This window comes from Saccopteryx leptura, chromosome 12, assembly GCF_036850995.1.
Source record: "Saccopteryx leptura isolate mSacLep1 chromosome 12, mSacLep1_pri_phased_curated, whole genome shotgun sequence".
Classification (NCBI taxonomy): domain Eukaryota; kingdom Metazoa; phylum Chordata; class Mammalia; order Chiroptera; family Emballonuridae; genus Saccopteryx; species Saccopteryx leptura.
The window spans coordinates 45,677,089-45,698,237 of NC_089514.1; the positions used below are offsets into that span (position 1 = coordinate 45,677,089).

The window sequence follows — 21,149 nt, forward strand, 5'->3', positions numbered from 1 at the left end:
TGAGTGCTCTGTCTCCAGCCCTTCAGCACCTTACCCAGGCCCATCCCACCCTGGTTCCGGCTGTTCCCTCCAGGACCCCCTGAGTGCTCTGTCTCCCGCCCTTCAGCACCTTACCCAGGGGCCATATATGTGGGCTGCTTCACTTAGGGTCCTTGAGGCATCGGAAACTCAAGTCCCAAATTGATCTCATTATCTTTCTTCTTGAACTTGCTCCTTCACCTTTGTGGCATCATCTTCCACCTAGCCGTGGGTCACAAGCCTCCTCTGATTCTTTCCTTCATATTCATTAGTAACCAAGTTTTGTTACTTCCATCAATGAAATGTCTGAAACATCTCCAAAATCCACTGCCCACAGGCTATCTGCACCACCACTTCCTAATTCCGGTCCTCACATCACTTTCCTCAGCTTTCACAATAACAGGTTGACTGCCTCCAATTTCCTATCAAATCCATCTTAAATACTATCGAGGTATATTTCCAAAACGGCATCTCTCTATAAAATTCGAACTCCTTTGCTTGGCACAGAAGGCGCTTTTTTATAGAGCCCCACTTTACTGTTCTCTCATGTCACCCCCACCCCCAGGTAGCCTGTGTGACGGCTGCCTGCCCTCTTGCCCACAGTGGTGAAACTATACTTTCACTCAAGGCCCAGCTGCCATGTCACCTCTTGGGTGGGGTAGAGTCTTCAACAACCCCACTAAGTAGATTTGGTATACTGGGTGCTTTGGGCTCTTATCACTCCTTTGCTAATACTGTTCATACCTGTCCATTGCCTGACTTTCTCTGTTACCCCTACTTGCTGTGAATACACATGGGCAGAGATTCTGCTATTCATCTTTATATCCCTAGCACAAAGCAAGGTGCCTGATAGATGCTTGTGGAACTGAACTGAGACCACAAAGGCCCTTTCCTTCTTCTTTTTCCTTTTTAAGCCAGTGACTCTAGTGAATTGACTGATTCAAGTGCCCTCACGTCCATGGGTTACAGATGAGTTAAGGTCAATTACATGGCAAGCATATGCCTAAATCATAATTGCTTGACTAAGTTTCCCCAATAATTACCTCAAGTCTTTATTCCTTTCCAGTGCAATGCAGCTTTCTTCTTTATTCCCTAACAGGTTTCCTAATCAATAACTTCTCCTTGAACCAACAGACACTTTAGAGAAATGACTCAATTAAAGCTTCTATTTATGTAGATATCTTCAAGCAATGATTGTGAAGGTATATGTGTGTGTGTTTATAGATATTTATATCAACATAAAATTATGTGATGAGGAAATGTTTAGCAGTTGGACCAATTAAATAACTTACTCAGTGAATAAATTGTCTTTTATGTTAAATTTAAACCAATCCCAGATGGCAATAAGTGGGGTCATTAAAGGTTGGAAAATAAATTTCAGAAACATTCAGAAGCTAACTAAAAGACTTTGGTGGAGAGAGGCTTAGCTACATTTGTGACAGTGTGGATGGGGTAGAATTAAATCAGAATTCAATGCAAGCTTCTATGATGAACTTTGGGGATTGAGCATAAGTATCAGTTTCTGTTAAGACAGCATGCTATTGACAGAAAAAGTGACATACAGACCAATGGCACAGAATAGAGAGCCCAGAAATAAAACCACATATATATGGATAAATAATCTTTGACAAAGTAGCCAAAAACATACAATGGAGAAAAGAAAGCCTCTTCAATAAATGGTACTGGGAAAATTGGAAAGCCACACACAAAAGGAACGAAAATTTACTACAGTTTGTCCTCCTGCACAAAAATTAATTCCAAATGGATCAAAGACCTAACTGTGAGATCTGAAACAATAAATCACATAGATGAAAACATAGGTACTCAACTTGTGGACCTTGGCTATAGAGAACAATTTTATGAATTTGACCCCAAAAGCAAGGGAAGTAAAGGCAACAATAAATGAATTGGACTATAACAAACTAAAAAGCTTCTGCACAGCAAAAGAAACCAACAACAAAACAAAAAGTCAGCCAACCAAATGGGAGGTGATATTTACAAACAACAGCTCCGATAAAGTATTAATACCCAAAATATATAAAGAACTCACAAAGCTCAGCAACAAATTAGCAAACAATCCAACTAAAAAATGGGGAGAAGACCTGAAAGACACTTCTCCCAAGAAGACATATAAATGATCAACAAATTTATGAAAAAATGCTCATTTTCAGTAGCTATTAGAGAAATGCAAATCAAAACTACAATGAGATACCACGTCACATCTGCTAGATTGGCTACTATCAACAAGAGAGGTAATAACAAGTGTTGGAGAGGCTGTGGAGAAAAAGTAACCTTCATCCAATGTTGGTGGGAATGTAAAGTAGTACAACCATTATGGACAAAAGTATGGTGGTTCCTCAAAAAATTAAAAATAGAACTACCACATGACCCAGCAATCCCTCTACTGCGTATATATACCCCCAAAACTTGAAAACATAGGTACATAAAGATACATGCACCCCATGTTCATTGTTGCATAATTCACAGTGGCCAAGATATGGGAACGGCCAAAGTGTCCTTTGACAGAATATTGGATAAAAAAGGTATGGTGCATATATACAATGGAATACTACTCAGCCATAAGAAATGATAACATCGGATCATTTACAACAACATGAATGGACCTGGATAACATTATATTAAGTGAAATAAGTAAATTAGGAAAAGCTAAGAACTATATAATTTCACACATAGGTGGGTTATAAAACAGACTCATGGACATAGATAAAAATGAAGTGGACACAGAGGAGAGGGAGTTGTGGGGGAAGGAATGGAGGAGGGGTGTAAAGAGGGACAAATATAAGGTGACAGAAAATGACGACTTTGGGTGATGGGTATACAACATGATCAACGGTTCAAACTTTTTGTTTTGTTGTTGGTTTCTTTTGCTATGCAGAAGCTTTTTAGTTTGTTATAGTCCAATTCATTTATTTTTGCCTTTTCTTCCCTTGCTTTTGGGGTCAAAGGTTCATATTAAGGTAGCTCCTGATTTTGAAAACAAACTTGAATAATTATAAAACTGAAGAAAAAGTCAAACTGACATTTTACAAGCCCAGTCCGAGTAAATTGTGCCTGTGGTCACATGCCCACTGCAGGTTTGACAGGGCACAGGGGTCCCTCTCACACATGTTTGAGGGACAAGTTGCTTGAACCATATTTGCAAGGCTATCATCTATATTGTTTTATTTACATGTAGGATCATTTCTTCCTTAGGAATTTTTTCCAAACTTTAGGCTAAAATATAGCCAACACTTGAGAATGTTCATTTTGAAATAGTGGTGAATACTGCTCAGATACAAAATGACTACTTTCAAAGAGGTCACAAGATGTTTTTTCTTTTGTTTGTCTGTTTCATTTTGTTTGGTTTTAACTTGGTGGATCACTGAGTGTGGGGAAGGAGCCGTGAATGTGCAGTCCTGAGTGGGCATGGTCACAAAGCAGGCGGATGCTGTGATAGCAGGTGGGTTTCCCAGTTCTAGGACCGGAATGTCTGATGACAGTGGGGCTTTCTGTCTGGTGCAAAAACAGTGGCCTGAGTTACTGCTGTACACCGGGCTGGGAGGAAACAGATGTAGTCACTTGCACTGAAGCTTGCCAAGGTGTGTGTGGCTGAATTGGCCCACAGTTGGGTCTCCAGCACTCTCTTTGCCCTTTCTTCCTGCTGGGACCGGTCACAAACCCACCAATCCTATCACCACTTATACAGTCTCAGCTCTAAATACTTTCAGTTTCAGCAGTAATTAGACAAGCTACTATGAGAGAGAGCATTGTACATTCGTTAAAAACATATACAAAACCAAAGCTCATTAGAGAAAGATAGTATTCATGCAGATTTTACACACCGTGTCTTTAGGGTGGCCCAGTAAGTAGAAATATGGGGACCCATGCTTGTCACTTTTCATGCACATGGAGAGACTGGAAGGTACCATTCCTAAAGGAAGGGGAGGAACAGCCTAGGACCAATCATTAGAATTAACAGAACCAGTGACAAAGATATATTATTACTGTTAGAATCAAGATTGCTTAGTATGTTTAGAGTGGCTGAATAAAAATTATCTAGGCAGTAAGAATAAAGATTTTAAGTAAAGCTAATCATATCAAGCATGCAGCAAGTGAAATTAGTGAAAGACTGAGCCACATGTGTATTCCAAAAGTAGATTTCTCTAAAAATATTGAGGGCATCCTGAGTTGCTTTTAAGGAGGCATAAATATAGGAAAAAATTGAAATGGTACTATCAGAATTTTTTTTCATGACAGAGTGTTTCCGTGATATCATTTGAGTTGTCATTTGAGAATCAGTCATAGTAATTATTTCTAAATTTCAAAAATCTCACGAATTAAAGACATGGTATACTCACGTTTATATTTATGTTTTCTCTAATAATCTCATATATTTTTATAGTTCCCCTAGCATCTGACAATTTGCTTATTCACAGTTGTCAGATCACAGTTGACTTGCTGGCTGAAACTGTTTTCTGGAAAAAAATAAAGCTGAAAAACATGCAGCAATGTTTTGCCTGCTGTACTCACCTGAGGCCTGTGCTCCACCACCAATCTCTTAGTGGCTGCTTTGGGGTGTGTCATACAGCTCATGGGCTGAGTTCTTTACCTACACAACAATGTGTACTAGAAACTCCAGAATAAGGAAGCCAGTAATGTCTAAGAGACAGGCCCCCAAGAGATGCAACAGAAGCTCTCTCAATGCCTTCTAGTGTGTCCCTCAGCTCTGCATGGTGTGAGGTGAAGGGGATGTGAGGTTAGTGTGATCAGAAGAACTTAATTCATACAGTTCAGACACTTGGGGGCCTGATCCCTTTTTTGACAGTATATGCTGAAGTTAGTCCCATCTAAATGCCTAACTTGCTCCACACATGGAGCTGTGTATCCAGGGCTACAATACGCAGGAGGAAAAGCACTCATACAATCCTGATCACGCCACGGGGGGTATGGTGTGCACGGGGTATCTCCGGGTGTGGAGTGCATCTGAGGGAAGGGAGCCTGCGGGGTGAGCACTAGTTCCCTGTGCTCAGAGGGGAAGTAGAACTCCTCTGCAGCAAGGATACTAATGTTTAACAATGAATGTCGGAAGTAGAAATTAAATTTCAGGATTTATTAATTGAATTTACCAGTTAGCCTGGCCAAGATGCAAGTAATTTTGTACAAAATTATTAAGCTGTTTTAATGTCACACAGGGAAGGAAGGCTCTCATTTGGTCTTAAGTGTGGACTTTACTGGGCTTGTAAGAAATTCGAAGGCCAGACGTTCAGAAAAGGGCCCAGAACATGATGGAAATAAATTGCTATGAAAGCTGGGGTGGAAACCACTGCAAAATGTGGAAAATGAAGAGTTGCCTACTATGCTGGGCATATATAATGCACACTTGAATGTCTATGTCCAGCCCTAAAACGCAGGGTCCTGATGAAGCCAAGGTCGCTGTCTGCTGGAGACTGCACCTTGAGAAGACCAGAGACCTTTCTATAGAAGTATAGAAGTTTATTTTGTAAACAAATGTCTGAGCCACATCACAAGTAACAGCTCTTTAGGCCAGGCTACCTGTGTGTTTCTTGTTCTATTAAAAAAACAACAACAAAGAAACAAACCAAGAAATTGAATCCAAGCAGCACACTGAAGAATGTGTGATTCTCAAAGTTCTGAGATTTTGCTACAATTACAGCCTATGATTCAAGCTTGGAGTAAGGCATTATATAATTTATCTTTGGTCCTGACTGAGAGAGTTCAGTTAAAAAGAAGTATTGGGAGGTCCTTATCAGAACAGGTCTTCAGGGTGTGCTTATCCTTGAGCAAGACTGCAGGTGAGTCTAGAATAACATTAAGGTGTCCGTATGGATTCACTGTTTCTTCCACAAGGAATGAGTGGTGCAGAGGACTTTCGTTTAAAAATCGAAGCTGGTGAGTTGTTTGGCTAAGGAACGTAAGGCACAGGCATCTGAAGGAAGGTCTGGAGACTTGATGTCTGCTGGGTATGGGTTGGCTAGACCTGCCCAAGAATTTGTCTTAAAGTACTGGGCTCCACTTTGGGCACCTGGATGCAGGATTTGTTGGCAAAGTCCTTCATAGGGATCAAAACCTTTTCTATATCATCTCTACCTCAAGGCGAGAAAATCATATCTAGGGAAATAGCTTCGGCACTCAGCCCCAACGGATCTAGTTGAGGAGTTAGAAGTTGTCCTCAATGGACATTCTCCTGCTATAAACCCAGGGTCAGACTCTCCTCAGTGAGGAGGGTCGAAAATGCCAGAGATGGAAAATAGGAGGACAATGGGAGGACAATCTAGTCTCCTAGTCTCTCTCTCTCTTTTTTAAGTGAGAAGACTGGAGATAGTGAGACAGACTCCTGCATGATCCCCAACCAGGATCCAGCTGGCAACCCTGTCTGGGGCTGATGCTCAAATCAACTGACTTATTTTTAGCACCTGAGGCTGACATGCTTGGACCAACAGAGCTATCCTCAGTGCCTGGGCCTCCCTTGAATCAGCCAAGCCATTGGCTGTAGGAGGGGAAGAGGGAGAGTAGGCGGAGAGGGAGGAGAAGAGAAGCGATGCTCACTTCTCTTGTGTGCCCTGGCCAGGAATCAAACCAGGGAAAGCCAGACGCCAGGCCGAAGCTCTATCCACTGACAAACTGGCCAGGGCCTTAGTCTCCGTTTTTAAAAAAGTTTTAATGGTTGCATGTATGGAGAGCTATTCAGTCTGCATGGGCAAAGGAGGAACCAGGTTGAGGGGTGAGGCACTCTGAAATGGAGGGAGGCCGACAAGACATGAAGAGGACAGCAAGAAGTAAAACTCCTGTGGGCCTGCCTTACAACTAAGCCAGGGGGGCACATCCTGCAACTGAGCCGGGGGGGCACATCCTACAACAGAGCCGGGGGGGGGCACATCCTGCAACAGAGCCGGGGGGGGGGGCACATCCTACAACAGAGCCGGGGGGGGGCACATCCTGCAACAGAGCCGGGGGGGGCACATCCTGCAACAGAGCCGGGGGGGGCACATCCTACAACAGAGCCGGGGGGGGGCACATCCTACAACAGAGCCGGGGGGCACATCCTACAACAGAGCCAGGGGGGCACATCCTACAACAGAGCCAGGGGGGGCACATCCTACAACAGAGCGGGGGGGGGGCACATCCTACAACAGAGCCGGGGGGGGGGCACATCCTACAACAGAGCGGGGGGGGGGCACATCCTACAACAGAGCCGGGGGGGCACATCCTACAACAGAGCCAGGGGGGGCACATCCTACAACAGAGCGGGGGGGGGCACATCCTACAACAGAGCCGGGGGGGGCACATCCTACAACAGAGCGGGGGGCACATCCTACAACAGAGCGGGGGGGGCACATCCTACAACAGAGCCGGGGGGGGGCACATCCTACAACAGAGCGGGGGGCACATCCTACAACAGAGCGGGGGGGGGCACATCCTACAACAGAGCCGGGGGGGCACATCCTGCAACAGAGCGGGGGGGGCACATCCTACAACAGAGCGGGGGGGGCACATCCTGCAACAGAGCGGGGGGGGCACATCCTACAACAGAGCGGGGGGGGGGCACATCCTACAACAGAGCCGGGGGGGCACATCCTGCAACAGAGCCGGGGGCACATCCTACAACAGGGGGGGGGCACATCCTGCAACAGAGCCGGGGGGGGCACATCCTACAACAGAGGGGGGGGCACATCCTACAACAGAGGGGGGGCACATCCTACAACAGAGCCGGGGGGGGCACATCCTACAACAGAGCGGGGGGGGGCACATCCTGCAACAGAGCTGGGGGGGGGCACATCCTACAACAGAGCCGGGGGGGGCACATCCTACAACAGGGGGGGGGCACATCCTGCAACAGAGCTGGGGGGGCACATCCTGCAACAGAGCCGGGGGGGGCACATCCTACAACAGGGGGGGGGCACATCCTGCAACAGAGCCGGGGGGGCACATCCTGCAACAGAGCCGGGGGGGGCACATCCTACAACAGAGCGGGGGGCACATCCTACAACAGAGCGGGGGGGGCACATCCTACAACAGAGGGGGGGGCACATCCTACAACAGAGCGGGGGGGGCACATCCTACAACAGAGCGGGGGGGGGCACATCCTACAACAGAGCCGGGGGGGCACATCCTACAACAGAGGGGGGGGCACATCCTACAACAGAGCCGGGGGGGGCACATCCTACAACAGAGCCAGGGGGGGCACATCCTACAACAGAGCGGGGGGGGCACATCCTGCAACAGAGCCGGGGGGGGCACATCCTACAACAGAGGGGGGGGCACATCCTACAACAGGGGGGGGGCACATCCTGCAACAGAGCCGGGGGGGGCACATCCTGCAACAGAGCCGGGGGGGGCACATCCTACAACAGAGCCGGGGGGGGGCACACAACAGAGCGGGGGGCACATCCTACAACAGAGCCGGGGGGGCACATCCTACAACAGAGGGGGGGGGCACATCCTACAACAGAGCCGGGGGGGCACATCCTACAACAGAGCCAGGGGGGGCACATCCTACAACAGATCGGGGGGGGCACATCCTGCAACAGAGCCGGGGGGGGCACATCCTACAACAGAGGGGGGGGCACATCCTACAACAGGGGGGGGGCACATCCTGCAACAGAGCCGGGGGGGGCACATCCTACAACAGAGCCGGGGGGGGGGCACATCCTGCAACAGAGCCGGGGGGGGGCACATCCTGCAACAGAGCCGGGGGGGCACATCCTGCAACAGAGCCGGGGGGGGGCACATCCTGCAACAGAGCCGGGGGGGGCACATCCTGCAACAGAGCGGGGGGGGGCACATCCTACAACAGAGCGGGGGGGGCACATCCTGCAACAGAGCCGGGGGGGCACATCCTACAACAGAGCCGGGGGGGGGCACATCCTGCAACAGAGCGGGGGGGGCACATCCTACAACAGAGGGGGGGGCACATCCTACAACAGAGCCGGGGGGGGGCACATCCTACAACAGAGCGGGGGGGGGGCACATCCTACAACAGAGCCGGGGGGGGGCACATCCTACAACAGAGCCGGGGGGGGCACATCCTACAACAGAGCGGGGGGGGGGCACATCCTGCAACAGAGCCGGGGGGGGGGCACATCCTACAACAGAGGGGGGGGCACATCCTACAACAGAGCCGGGGGGGGGCACATCCTACAACAGAGCGGGGGGGGGCACATCCTACAACAGAGCGGGGGGGGCACATCCTACAACAGAGCCGGGGGGGGGCACATCCTACAACAGAGCCGGGGGGGGGCACATCCTACAACAGAGCCAGGGGGGGCACATCCTACAACAGAGCCGGGGGGGGCACATCCTACAACAGAGCTGGGGGGGGCACATCCTACAACAGAGGGGGGGCACATCCTACAACAGAGGGGGGGGCAGAGTAGATTCTGCAACAGAGCCGGGGGGCACATCCTAAAATCTTCAGGGCACGGATTTCCCTGGAATAGCACTTTAAAAATAAAACCCTGGGCCAAATCAACTCAGTTGTGTGTGAGGGAGTGTGTGTGTCTTTAACACCCTGATGCAGCTTTCTTTTCTCCTAATCTTGAACCCTCATCTTCACTCCCTACTCCTCCTACCGTGTAAACAATATTCTCTTGAATTTGAAACTTCTCTTTTCAGCATTTCCTCTAAGAAGTCTGCCTTCTCCTGGACTTTTGTGGAAGCAGCTCTCTGGTGGGAGAGCTTAGCTTCATGTTGAGAAGAGATAGAATGTTCTTATCAGCACCTAAAATGTGGCTCTCCAGGAAGAGTGACCGAAGGAACAGGAATATTTAGGTTTTCCAAGATGCATGTGGGTGCACTTCTTAGTGGGGTTTGGGAAAGACATCTCTTAATTCACATATCTTCAACAACTGAATGTTTGGGGAATTGAATGAGGTTGGAACTCAAGATCCAAATGGGTTCTCCTTGGTAAGTATCAGAGTCTAAAATACCTAACAAGTGAGGACTTGGGGAAGGAGGTCACTTAATATAGCCTTAAAGAGAAAAATGCATGTTGAAAATCATGTAAGAGTATCCAAAAAGATGGAGCATCTTTAAGGCCCAGAGTTTCCAAATAAATTATGTGAAGAAATGGGATCTCATCCTCACCCTAAAAACACTTAAAATAAGTGAGGTTTTTGGCTGAGTATGGAGAAAGGAATTTAATTCGGTTTCTTTTTTTTAAATTTTTTTATTTATTCATTTTTAGAGAGGAGAGGGAGAGACAGAGAGAGAGGAGAGAGAGAAGGGGGGAGGTTCTGGAAGCATCAACTCCCATATGTACCTTGACCAGGCAAGCCTAGGGTTTTGAACCGTCAACCTCAGCATTTCCAGGTCGACGCTTTATCCACTGTGCCACCACAGGTCAGGCAAGGAGAAAGGAATTTCAGAGCAGTGTATTCAGGACTCCATGAAATGGGAGCTTGCTGGGTGTCCCCAGGTGAGAGGCTCCCTGGGGATACCTGAGTGCTGCAGGGAGCGCTGAGCTGCCCGTGAAGAAGGACCAGAGGCCCGCCCAGCCCGTGCTCCTCCTGGCTCTGGCTCAGGGAGGTGTGCTGCCGTGATCTGTGGAGCCTCTCATGGAAAAGGAGAATACGATCAACCATGAATGTCAGAAGCTGAAATTAAATTTCAGAATTTATTATTGAAGCAAGCTGCCTTTTGCCCCATTAAAGTGCAGGTGAATTAGTATAAAGGCTATGGAACTACTTAGAGCACCCATGAACGTGGTCTCTGAGGAAGAGGCAGAGGCAACGGGCGACCATCTCCTTGCCTTTCATCGTGGGGCACAGCAGCCCCCACAGAAGCCTGGGGAGACAGGGTCCAGTGCCCCAGGGCCCCTGAGGCTGAGGCCACAGGAGGGCAAGAGTGACGAGGAGCAAATCTGCTAGATAAAACTTTGGCCCACCCAGAATTTGGAATAACTCAGACAAGTTCTAAGCAGACATTTTTGCCTGCACTCAGTAAGTTCTTTCTTCAGAACAAGTAGAAAGTATTAGGATAAATATCACAAAGGAAGTGCTTAACAAACCAAAACAGCTGATTACTTTTCAAAGGTCCTTAACACTTCTAAAGTACTTATTAAATTCTGAAATTAATTAATAAAATTCATTAAAATGTTTTTTATGAGAGCAGACCCTTTGGGACCTTTTAATCAGTCACCTAGCTGTTAGACTCTCTTGTTACACTAACCCTCACACTTAGACTGTCAGCTCACTGAGGGCCAGAACGATTTTACTTGCTGTGTCTACAAAGTGTTTTGCTCACAGAAGGTGCTCAGAAAGACTTGGTTTAGTTGAGGAATAGTAATGATATCAATTAATGGTATTAATTATAGACTTTGTCTCATATGGCATATTTGGTAGGAGTATACTGTTGAAGTTTATCTTTGCACAATCAGAGGGGAGAAAGGACTCACTGAACAAATAATTGTAAACAAGATTCTAATGCTTATAACTTTACTTGTCAATGTGTATTCTTAAAGAAGAAAAACTAATAAACATTCCTTATTGTCATATAAGGAGAGACGAGTACTGCTTAATCTGGTGCTCTGATGTGATTATTGTAAATCATTTTATTTGTTGATTAAAAATGAATGAATCTTTAACTAAACTATTTGGCCCATTCATTTCTTTAGTGTAGTCACTGGCTCAGCCAGATCTTTACTAAATTAATGCAGTTTTATTTTACTTATAAAAAGTAAATAATTTCATTTACCAAAGCCCTATAATCAAGTCAAAGCCTATCAAAGACACAATTAACTTTGAAAATGGAAGTGTAGGCAGTAGTTGAATTCATGAGTTGGTTCTTTCTTTTCCTTTGTACGGCATTTGGTGTTAGTTGTTGCTGGGCCGTTGATTTTGTGAGAATTCTGCTTTGTCCTGTAGCCCTGCCTGGCCTTGCATGACTACCAGAGACTTCCATTTACACACAACTGCCTAGGTTCTCAACCTGGGGGTCGGGACCCCCAGGTTGAGAACCGCTGCTTTAGAGTCTGGTCATAAGACCTATGTTGTTGCTTTTTAAGAGAGTAAACAGGCCAGACTACCAATGGAGACTGGAAAGCATTTTTCTGTTTAGCTTTATTTTGATTGGATTTCAACAGCAAGTACTACCAGGGGAAGGTGTGTGTGGGGGTCTGAACAGCTGTGTAAAGGACTCTCCTGGCTCTGTGGCTTGGTGTATGAATCAAGTGACTGCTCATGTTGTAGTTCCTGAATGCTAATGAAGGACACCTGTATTTCAAGTCAGGGAGCTAATTTGTATAACTTATCCCTCCGCAGCATTAGGACTATCAGGCACGCTTTCTTTTCTCTTAACCTTTTTGGATGTCATTCAAACCGCGATACCCAGGGATAAGGAGGGCACTGCTTTTGATGGACCATCTTTTGCTTTGTTTCTCAGTATGGTGGAAGGAAGGCTCCTTCTCCCGGCTAGTCATTGCGTTGCGTGCCGGGGGGGGGGGCACATCTGCTCTCTGTCGAGTTTATAATCAACAAAGTCTTACCCTGAGGACTAGAGGAGAGCTGAAGTGTCTGTCTCCTGAGCTTCCCTTTCAAAGACTTGACTATAAAAGCAGCTTCTCCTTCAAAGCCCTTTTCACTCGTCTGCCCCTCGCAGCTGCTCGGTGTGCAGCACTGCTCCTGCCCTGCGTTTGGGGCTTTAGGCTTCTGAATTGGCTGAGGCGTCACCTGATGACCAGTCTTAAGGTAATTACGGGTGGCATGTTCGCAGCACGCTTACTGCTCTGTCCGCTCACTTGCATTCACACTGATTTTGTTTAGTCAACAATCTGACAGGTTACACGTGGTATTTTTTTCTTTCGATTGTCTCCTGTGCTTATCTCTCTGTCACAGATCACCTTAAGAGTGCAGAGTGGGAGTTGTGTATTTCTCCTGACTGAGATCGGCTTTTCCTTGGCAGGGCCCAGCGTCCAGATAAGGGTTTTGCTGCGAAGCTGCTCCGAGTTCTGTGGGTGTCAGAGGGATGGCTGGCGGGTAGCACTTACGGCCCTTCTACAGACTGTTTCTCAGTCTCCTCACCTTCAAAGTTCACTCTCCCAGGCTGGGTTACGTCTGAACCTAAGGTTATGTCTCCTATAGATTCTGACAACAATCTTTTTAAAGATGGATTTTATGCCAAATTTAGGGTCTTAAAAGGCAAGCAAAGAAAACAAACAGAGGATTAAATTCATAGTTGACAGAACTATCAGTTTTCCTGTGATTAGGGTACATTTGGACAAAATTGATCATATGCTTGATTTATCTACTGGGAAACTCGAGCATTTTTTTCTTGTTATTTTATTGTCCCTCCATCCCCTATCCTCCCTACTTGCTAATTTTATTCTAATACACTCTAGTTTATTTTTGACATAAAATTCTGTTTCATGATATAGTCTGTTTAACTGACACTGGATGAATTATGATGTTCTTTTGCTGTGGGCACTCTTTCTTTCTTTCTTTCTTTTTTTAAAGTGAGATCAGGGAAGGCAGAGAGACAGACTCCCACATGTGCCCCAATCGAGATCACCCTAATGGGTGATGCCCCTGCCCATCTGGGGCCACTGCTCCATTGCTTAGCAACTGAGCTATTTTAGCGCCTGAGGCTAGGCACGGTGCCATCCTCAGTCCCCGGGGGCCAACTTGCTCCAACCAGTCAAGCCATGGCTGTGGGAGAGGAGAGTGAGAGACAGAGAGAAAGGAGAGGGGGAGAAGCAGATGGTTGCTTTTCCTGTATGCCCTGACTGGAATCAAACCCAGGACTTCCACATGCTGGGCCGATGCCCTACCACTGAGTCAACCAGCCAGGACCTATGGGCACTCCTCTTATGGTGGAGTATTTGTATGGTTCATTAATGTGGCCACTACTTTGGCTTTTCCTGGTGCAGAAAAGAATCCATATAGCAGGCTTTGAGTCCAGAAAAGTTGGCTTGCAGAGTTGGTCATTGCTGGCATCTGGGACTGTGACTGGAAAACTGTCCTTTATAGAAACTTTCACTTAAATGATAAGGACATGTGACTGTACCTCAGCTGTCTGCACAAACAATGTGGTTCATGCTGAGCACCGGCTTTCCTCAGGGGAGACTGGTATTCTGGTATGTGCTAGGCAGAGAGTGCCTGCACGGTCAGCCCCAGTCCACTCCTTGGGCCGAATCTCTAATGAACATCCCTGGGCAGCAACATCACACATATGTTGCTGGATTTTTGCTACTGGTAGAAGAGTGGTGACTGGTCATGGGAGAGACAGAGACCGAGAGGGAGGGAGGAAGCGAGAGAGAGATAAAGAGAGAGAGAGAGAGGGAATAAGGAAGCTTGCACGTGGATTCCTCCAGAGGCTGTTGGTTTTCTTCCCTCATGATCCCACTGTGTATTCTTACTAAATCACTGTCACAAATCTTGTTATGAGGACAACTATATTCTGTGCCCCAGGGATCCTTTCAACACGTCTCTGGATGTGGAGTGGTTTTGGGGACCCTGGAAACACCCCCTCACTTGTCACTGTGAAGTTTCAGAGTACCACTCGATGGCATGCCTCAGAGACACCGATCTATCTCTAACCATCGCGGTTTCTCATGCATCTTTCAGCATAGCATTTCCGGAAGAGCTAATGTTGACTGAGTTTATGATTATTCTTTTCCTTCCCTAAAGGAAATTGCTCGGCTCTATTAATTTGGTCTTTTGTGACATAATCACTAACATTATTTTACAGTAAAAATCCATGCCAACTTCATACCACAAGTAGCTGATGAGCTTTCACATCACCAGCAAGTGTGATTGAGTGTTACATTGGCAATACGTGTATTATTTACACGAACTTCTGCGGTACTGCTAGAGTTTGGTCCTTCAGAAGTGTGCCCAGATATTTAACACACTCTCTGTGTGAGATTAACTTTTTTAAGATTAACCTGTTAGAACCATAATAACAACATTAACTATAAAAATTCCTTGATATAGGCAATAGGTTGTGCCATGGAGTAAAATGTACCTTTAAAACGAGGTTTTTTTTAGAAGTGATAGACTCTCACGGGTCAGTTTGATATTACTGAATCACTGAATGCTCCAGGGTGCAAAGACTTATTCTAGTCCAAGGGGTTCGATTCTTTTATTAAGGGATTAATGCCAGTGTCATTTAGCAGGATTAGGCCTGTGCTTATTGCTAACATTAATATTTAAAAATATTTTATTAGATCCAAATATTAAGGGTGAGAACTTGGGATGAAGTATTTCCTTGGGCATAGAGCCAGCCTTAAAGAAACTTCTGATCCTTTCTGACTTTTTGTGTGAGGGCTTGCCAGCCCTTTCTGTCGGCTCTGGAGTGTGTTCAAATCCTGGATATAGTATTTAAGGCCTTTGAATTCGATATTTCAACTGAATTCAGGACTATAAGGAAGTCAATTTTTAGGTAACTTAGGCTAAACCGCCCCCCCACCCCAAAACCCCCTAATTTGAGAGGAGAAAGCACTATCTAGAATTTTTTTGTGTCAGGAGAGGTAGGGGATGGAGGCATGACAGTGAGTCAAATATCTCGATCAGCAGTTTGAACTGCTTGGGCAGGTCGGCAGTTAGATTCTGTGTCTCTAATCTGGACGGGCATTTTCCACACTGCTCTTCACTGACACCTGCCTGCCGGTTGCCTGTATTATGTTTATCACTCCTGAGAGTAATTAAAGAACAGCTTAGGTCATATAAGGGCTACCCAGCATTCCTCAGTAATGCTGTCAGTGGTGCCTTTAATGGGCTTCTGGGGAAAACACCTTTAAAGATTTCTGAAGCAAATCTCTGAATTAAAACTCACTTTAAAGCCTTCCTCAAAAACATGTAGGAACACAACATAACTGAATTTTCTGAATACCCCTAAATGCCAAGGAAATGTAATCATTGCAGGAACTGAAGTTTAATTTTTTTTTTTTTTTTAAACAGGGACAGAGAGAAAGTCAGTGAGAGGGATAGATAGGGACAGACAGACAGGAATGGAGACAGATGAGAAGCATCAATCATTAGTTTTTTGTTGCGACACCTTAGTTGTTTATTGATTGCTTTCTCATATGTGCCTTGACTGGGGGCTACAGCAGACCGAGTAACGCCTTGCTCCAACCAGTGACCTTGAGTCCAAGCTGGTGAGCTTTGTTCAAACCAGATGAGCCTGTGCTCAAGCTGGCAACCTCGGAGTCTCGAATCTGGGTCCTCCACATCCCAGTCCGACGCTCTATCCACTGCGCCACCGCCTGGTCAGGCAAAGCTTACATTTTATCTTCACACCCTGAAGGTCTGTTCTTGCTTGTCCCCTGGCCCTAGTTGCATATCTTACGGGACAGTGTGATGCACAAGCAATTTTAGAAAATAATTAATAAATTACTATGGACTCAAATGAACAGAAGACTGTCAGTCAAATCACAACAGTTCGAAATCATGTGATTAGTGGCTCTCCCAGCACACTCAGAGATGCCCTGAAAGGTCCTATATTTGCTATTTTTAACATTACTCAAGGGAGCAAAAGAAAGTGCTCGCACCATATACGGATACCTTTTGCTTAAACATATGTGCATAACATCTACTGATAGCTAACTGTACATTTAGGTGGACTAGAGAACTGCCGTGGTCTGTAAGTGGGCACAGGCGTCTCCAGCACGTGGAGGAAGCAGAGAAAGGGTGATGAGAAGGTGAACGCACCGTACTCCGGCACCTGCCCCGTCCCGCGCTTCAGCAGCAGCCGCGCTCTTCTTCCTCCTGACTTGATGAGTTCTATCGCTCTGGCGTGTGTCATGTCCCTTGTGCTCTCCCCATTGATTTCAATGATTTGATCTCCTACCTGTTGGTTAAAGAAACATTAAGTGACCCACAGATGGCTGCACCCAAGTTGCATTTCCAACAAATTAGATGAGCACCATAGATCACCAGTTTCCGGAGTGCATAGCGATTTGGTTGCAGCCTGCTGCTTCTTGGAAGGAGCTCATCGTTACTGCGTCCTGCCTCTGACCACCACACTCAATTTACCTTTGTAGACATTGAAACATCAGACCACGGAGGTAGTGGTGATGTGTCACTAATATTTAGCAGGGTTGGCAGAGGCTATAGTTAAACTACATTTTTTTTTAAATTAGGAAATAGGTTTGATACCACTCTTCCAAATGACCCAGTACCTTTGCTTTGAAGCAAAAAGTAAATATTTCAAGGCCTTTTCATTGCATACAGTGCCAGCTTTGGGCTTAGCACAGCAACTAATTTAGCATGTTGGACGGAATGAATGATTTGGGGGCTTTTCTGTGAATTTTTATTATGCATCATTTAAATTTCCCTAGGCGCTATTGTGATATTTTCTTCTTTGTAAGTAGTGGTTGGTTGATATTCAAGTTCGATGATGAGTTTTCTATCACAGTCCTTTGAGTTAGAAATGAGACTCTCTTTTCTCCACACATGACTAATGCCCTTGCTAAATTTCTGCCATGCTCACACCTGGTTGCCAGAGCTTTTTGGTTAAATACCAATCCCTCTTGGTTTGTCAGAAACACCTGGGTACCATCAGCAATTCCCATTTAGCCTTTGTGAATAGATATTTGGAACAAAAGAGGTTCAACCATGAGTTCCTGTGTAACTCCCACAGTGCCATTATTGTCAGGAAGCTTTGAATCAAAATGTTTCATTTTGGTGCAAGTCACTTAAGACAAATCAACCAGGAAAAGAACAATGAGTTGCTTTGCAAAAATGCTATTTTAGGTGAGACCCTTAAACAAAGCATATCTCAGCCTAAACTCCATAGTGCAGACAGAATCGTGGGTAATCTGCGCAGGAGAGCAGCATGAAGGCGAGTGCTGCAGGCTGGGCACGAGCAGGAACAAACGCTGCCGTCACAATGGCAAGAGGCACCCACATGAGCCCGCACCCCAGACGTGGGGGGGACAAACACATGTTTGTTGTCACAAGGAAGTAAGCTCTTTACCTGAGACGATTCTCCGGGGACAAGGATGCCCGTGCAATGAAGGAAAAGACTTCCCACTTTGTGTAGTACTTGGCGGCCTTTGGAAGCCTGGTTTTTAGGCAGTGGAAGGGGTTGGCCTCACTGGCATGACTCTCACATTCCACAGTAGAATCAAAAAAGACAGACTAAATTCACTTGGTTTAGGGCCAATGTTTGCAGTGTTTTTTTTCCGCGGTCTCCTTAACTGTCTCCTTTCCCATAAGGCATCAGGCCTGAAAGTCGAGTAGCTGGCTGCAGGCCACATATTCAGGCCAGAGACAGATGGGGCCAATTACCCCTCTCCCAGCAGTCCCCACCCATGACTGAGACCTCATGGCACCAAATTAAATTACAGGAGCAAAACCAAAGTCCCAATGAAGTCATACAGCAAGCCTTCATTGCTAGCTAGGTTCTCTTCTGAGCTTCACTCACATGTCCAATAGATTACTAAGCATCTTCACATGATGTGCAATGGGCAACTCCAACTCACCACAGCAGACTGGGCATACCGTCATTCTCCCCAAACAGGTTCTCCTGTCAATTCCTGAGGCTGGTGCATGCCACCGCCATTCACCCAAGCCAGAAACCCTGGGGCCATGCCAGGACCCTCATTTCCTCACTTCTCTGCATCTGTCTCTGTTCTCAAATTTCACCCCATTGATAACTAGCTCAGTTCAGGCCTTTAACTGAATTATTCCAATCATCTCCTATTACCCTTCCCCCAATTTCTTCTCGTTGTCACCAGTCATTCTTCTAAGGGAAATCTTCCCAAATGTGTCATGCCAGCAGAGGCATTTAGGGTCTTCCACATGCCACCTTCTCTTTGCCTTCTCCTCCCCATGGGCCTGGTATCTCCCAACCTTCTTCATGGCCAGGCCCAGGATCATCTTCTGGAGGATGCATCATCTTCCTAGACCCTGTCTTCTAACATGAGAGTGCCCAATCATCATCACTACACCCCCGCTCTGTTATTTCTCACACCTCATACACAGCTATGGTTCTCTGTCTTCCTTCCTAGACTTGGAGCTTCTTCATTCATCAAACAATTTCTGAGTACCAGTTATGGTCTAGATCAGGGGTAGTCAACCTTTTTATACCTACCACCCACTTTTGTATCTCTGTTAGTAGTAAAATTTTCTAACTGCCCACCAGTTCCACAGTAATGGTGATTTATAAAGTAGAGAAGTAACCATATAAAATTTATAAAGCAGAGTTACAGCAAGTTAAAGCATATAATAATAATTACTTACCAAGTACTTTATGTCAGATTTTCGCTAAGTTTGGTAGAATAAATCTTTTTTTTTTTTTTTTTTTTTTTTGTTTGTAATTTTCTGAAGCTGGAAACAGGGAGGCAGTCAGACAGACTCCCGCATGCGCCCAACCGGGATCTACCTGGCACGCCCACCAGGGGGTGATGTTCTGCCCACCCGGGGCATCGCTTTTTCACAACCAGAGCCATTCTAGCGCCTGAGGCAGAGGCCAAGGAGCCATCCCCAGCGCCTGGGCCATCTTTTGCTCCAATGGAGCCTCGGCTGTGGGAGGGGAAGAGAGAGACAGAGAGGAAGGAGAGGGGGAAGGGTGGAGAAGCAAATGGGTGCTTCTCCTGTGTGCCCTGGCCGGGAATCGAACCCGGGACTTCTGCATGCCAGGCTGACGCTCTACCACTGAGCCATCCGGCCAGGGCCGAATAAATCTTTATAAAACAACTTACTGTAGTTAAATCTATCTTTTTATTTATACTTTGGTTGCTCTGCTACCGCCCACCATGAAAGCTGGAATGCCCACTAGTGGGCGGTAGGGACCAGGTTGACTACCACTGGGCTAGACAGTCTACTTGGGGGGATAAGAAAGATAATTGGAAATGACATAGTTTTTATCTACAAAAAGTTTTCAGTCTAGTTGGAGAGAAAATAGGTAAATAAGATAATTATTATTCAATATACCTTTGCCATGACAGAGGTATTAGCAAAGTGCTAATGGAACAGAAAGAGGGGCATTAAATTCAGAATGGGTGGAACTAGTTATCAGGGAGAGCTTCCTAGAAGTGGTGACATCTCAACTAAATTCTGAAGCATCAGTAGAAGTTCTCAAGGTGAAGAAGGAGGAACAGTATTCTAGGTAGAGAGCAGTCTATGCAAAGACCCTGAGATTTGAGACTATGATACATTCAGCAAACTATTAGTTTACTCTGCCAGTCAGGAGTTTGGGCTTTATTTTAAAGGCAACAACAAAGTATTGAAAATTTTAAACAGGGAGTAACCTGACCAAGGAAGCAGAGGGCTGTTTACAAATCTTCCTGAGACATCAGTATGAAGAGTGAACTGAAGAGAAAGTGAGAAACTGAAGAAGGAAGCTGGAGTCATGAGATTATAATATTGTCTACCCAAGTGAGAATTAGGAGGCTGTGGGAGGAGAAAATGGGGCAAATAATGGCAGACACTGGGTCTCATTTCATTTTGCTTGGGGTCAATGAGTGAAATGTTTCTACAAGGCTCATCTCGAGAATCATGGGAGAAGGGGTTATAAGCGATTTCGACCAAAAAATCAAACCTTGACCACCACGCCTGAGGACACCTATGTCTCGAGAATGAATTTTCAACAGGAATCACGTGGAGGCTGAAAGGAATCTCGGGTGCAACAGAAATAGTCAGTCTTGCCACATGTTTTATTATAGCAAGACTTAGAAAATTTGCACTCTGGTCACATGCTTTAATTTATTATAACAAGACTTAGAAAATTAGATGTTTTCATTCTCTTGTGTGTTTATTTTCCCTACTAAAAGCTCATGAGAATTAAGGGAGAAAAAATTAGCATGGGAGAGTGAGTGGTTGGTTGGAAGACCGTATGGGAGGTAGAGAAGTAGTGGGTTCCAAGGCTGCACAGGAGCTGGGCTGGATCACTTGTGTGAAAGTTCCAGGGACCGGGCTCTGGGAGGAGTTGGCGATGCTATTCTATAGTGCCAAGGAGCCTGAGCTGACGTCTTCGCTTGGTAGACTGCCCAAATTCAGCTTTCCACAAAGGGTCCACTCAGAGGGAGAAGAGAGCTCTGATGATGGTTGAACTGAGGGTCCTTAGCTGTTTGTCTAAAACTTTAGTTGCTCGAAGCCCCCGCCCCATTCCAGTGGGCCAGTGCAGGTAGTTTGCTGGTTTTATGCCCTAGTGGAAGTTTGCAAATAGTCCAG

The 21,149-nt window shown here is 46.0% G+C and overlaps 1 protein-coding gene across 3 annotated transcripts in view; it reads right to left on the reverse strand.

Moving 5' to 3' along the window:
* Nucleotides 1-21,149, reverse strand: part of MAGI2 (membrane associated guanylate kinase, WW and PDZ domain containing 2) — a 1,711,587-nt gene that overhangs the window by 45,278 nt on the left and 1,645,160 nt on the right. For all 3 annotated transcript variants that reach the window (XM_066354483.1, XM_066354482.1, XM_066354484.1), the window contains one exon: nt 16,683-16,821. In XM_066354483.1, coding sequence (XP_066210580.1) covers nt 16,683-16,821 — 139 coding nt within the window. The remainder of the gene's footprint in view (nt 1-16,682; nt 16,822-21,149) is intronic.